General features: G+C 36.8%; 1 protein-coding gene across 1 annotated transcript; it reads left to right on the top strand.

Moving 5' to 3' along the window:
* Window positions 1–779: 779 nt before the first annotated feature.
* Window positions 780–1301, top strand: LOC150031690 (uncharacterized). Its single transcript, XM_090307983.1, has one exon. It carries the CDS (start codon window positions 780–782, stop codon window positions 1299–1301), a length of 522 nt encoding a protein of 173 aa, XP_090164109.1.
* The last annotated feature ends 580 nt before the right edge of the window (window positions 1302–1881 follow it).

Raw genomic sequence — 1881 nt, 5'->3', positions numbered from 1 at the left:
TAATTATTTAATATTAATTTAATTTCAAAATTTTTTGTTAGAATTAATTTTGAAATTAAATGGAATTGGTCAAAATTGCATTAAAAGTCAATTTGTTGACTAGGTAAAAAATCTAATGGAATCCAAATTGTTGATTTTTTATTTTTGAAAGTAAAAAAGTCAAATTTGTTGAGTTTGGACTTTGAGAGTCAAACTTTGACCAAGTTAGTGGAAAGATCCAACATTTGTGAATGGGAAATGCCAAGTTTTGCATAGTTAATTGTTATCTTCATTTGAAGACACTTATCCCACTCTCACTTTTTGAGTTAGTGGATTTTTTAGTATCAAATTCTCATCAAACTCAAAGTTGCATGTTTGCATGTAATGGTCTTTAAAAGGGAGTGTTTAATACTTTTGAAAAACTCTTGGCCATAGTGGGTTTAGATGAGATTATGTAATAATCTCATCCCTTTTTTCTCTCAAAGCTTTAGCTTTTTCATCTCCAAATTATTCATTCACGGATCCCACCATCTCGTTCTAAGGTCGGAGAATAGTCGGGAAGATTCTCGTGGTGGTCTACGAATCGTTTGTGAGGAGATTCGAGCTGATTTGGAGATGATTCAAAGACTTTAAAGGTTGTATTCTTTTCCCCTTTTACTTGTTTGATTGCATGCATGTTTATCTTTATAATTAATCTAATTAGAGTACTTTAGATCCGTTTTTCTTCCACTGCGCATGTGTTCGTTCAATAATACTGATCACAAGAGTTTGATGTATATTTCAATCAGAAAGAGTTGAACATGAGGCAAAGGAGATGGTTGAAGCTGATTAAAAATTATGATGGCACTATTGAGTACCACCTAGGGAAAGCCAATGTGGTAGCGGCTGTACTCATCAAGAAGTCGGTACAACCTAAAGCTACCCTTGGTTTAGTTCCGAATATGTTACTATGGGAGTTGAGGAGTGCCAATGCCACACTGACTGTAGGCCGGGTGCAAGGTTTAATAGCCCATTTCCAAGTAAGGCCTACTCTAATAGATGATATTCTCAAAGAGCAAACGGGAGATCCCAGTCTTCGAAAGTTAGACGAAGAGGTGAGTAAGAACCAGAGGTCAAATTATGAGTTGAGATCAGACGAAGGTAGAGTATGTGTGCCTAATGTTGTGAACCTGAAGAATGCTATTCTAGAGGAGGTTTATAATTCAGCTTATGTCATGCATCCAAGCAGTACTAAAATGTACAGGACCTTGAGGAAGTCCTGTTGGTGGCCTAAAATGAAACGAAACATAGCAGAGTTTATAGACAGATGTTTGATATGTTAATAGGTTAAACCTGAATGATAGAGACCCGCAGGACTGCTTAACCCACTCCTAGTGCCAGAGTGAAAATAGGAACATGTCACGATGGATTTCTTGCTTGGATTACCCAGGACTTTGAGTGGTTATGATGGTATATGGGTAATCGACTCATAAAGACAGCTAAGTCCTTACCAGTTAAAGTTACTTTAAAAAATAACTGACTGGCTAAGCTGTATGTAGATGGAATACTAAGCCAGTATGGAGCTCTTATGTCGATTGTAGCAGATAGGGATCCGAGGTTTACTTTGAAGTTTTGACCAAGCTTATAGAAGGCTCTTGGCACAACTACTTTTTAGCACAACGTTCCAACAACAGACAGATGGACAGTCAGAGTGGACAATCCAGACCTTAGAAGACATGTTAAAGGCATGTGTGTTACAATTTAAAGGCAATTGGGATACATAGTTGCCATTAGTGGAGTTTACTTATAATAATAACTATCATCTAAAGGATCGCTTATTCAAGAGAACCACTGAGCGGAAGCAAGATCTTTCCAAGCCCATTATGAATGAATAAATGCTTTTACAAACATGCAGAAGCATGC

Source organism: Benincasa hispida, chromosome 12, assembly GCF_027475165.1.
Source record: "Benincasa hispida cultivar pf3 chromosome 12, pf3_genome.v1.1, whole genome shotgun sequence".
Classification (NCBI taxonomy): domain Eukaryota; kingdom Viridiplantae; phylum Streptophyta; class Magnoliopsida; order Cucurbitales; family Cucurbitaceae; genus Benincasa; species Benincasa hispida.
The sequence above is the reverse complement of the archived record's forward strand: the minus strand, read 5'-3'. Positions and strand labels throughout refer to the sequence as shown.

Bases quoted from the DNA above. Each gene is read 5' to 3' on its own strand.
- LOC150031690 (XM_090307983.1), top strand. From the start codon at position 780: ATGAGGCAAAGGAGATGGTTGAAGCTGATTAAAAATTATGATGGCACT.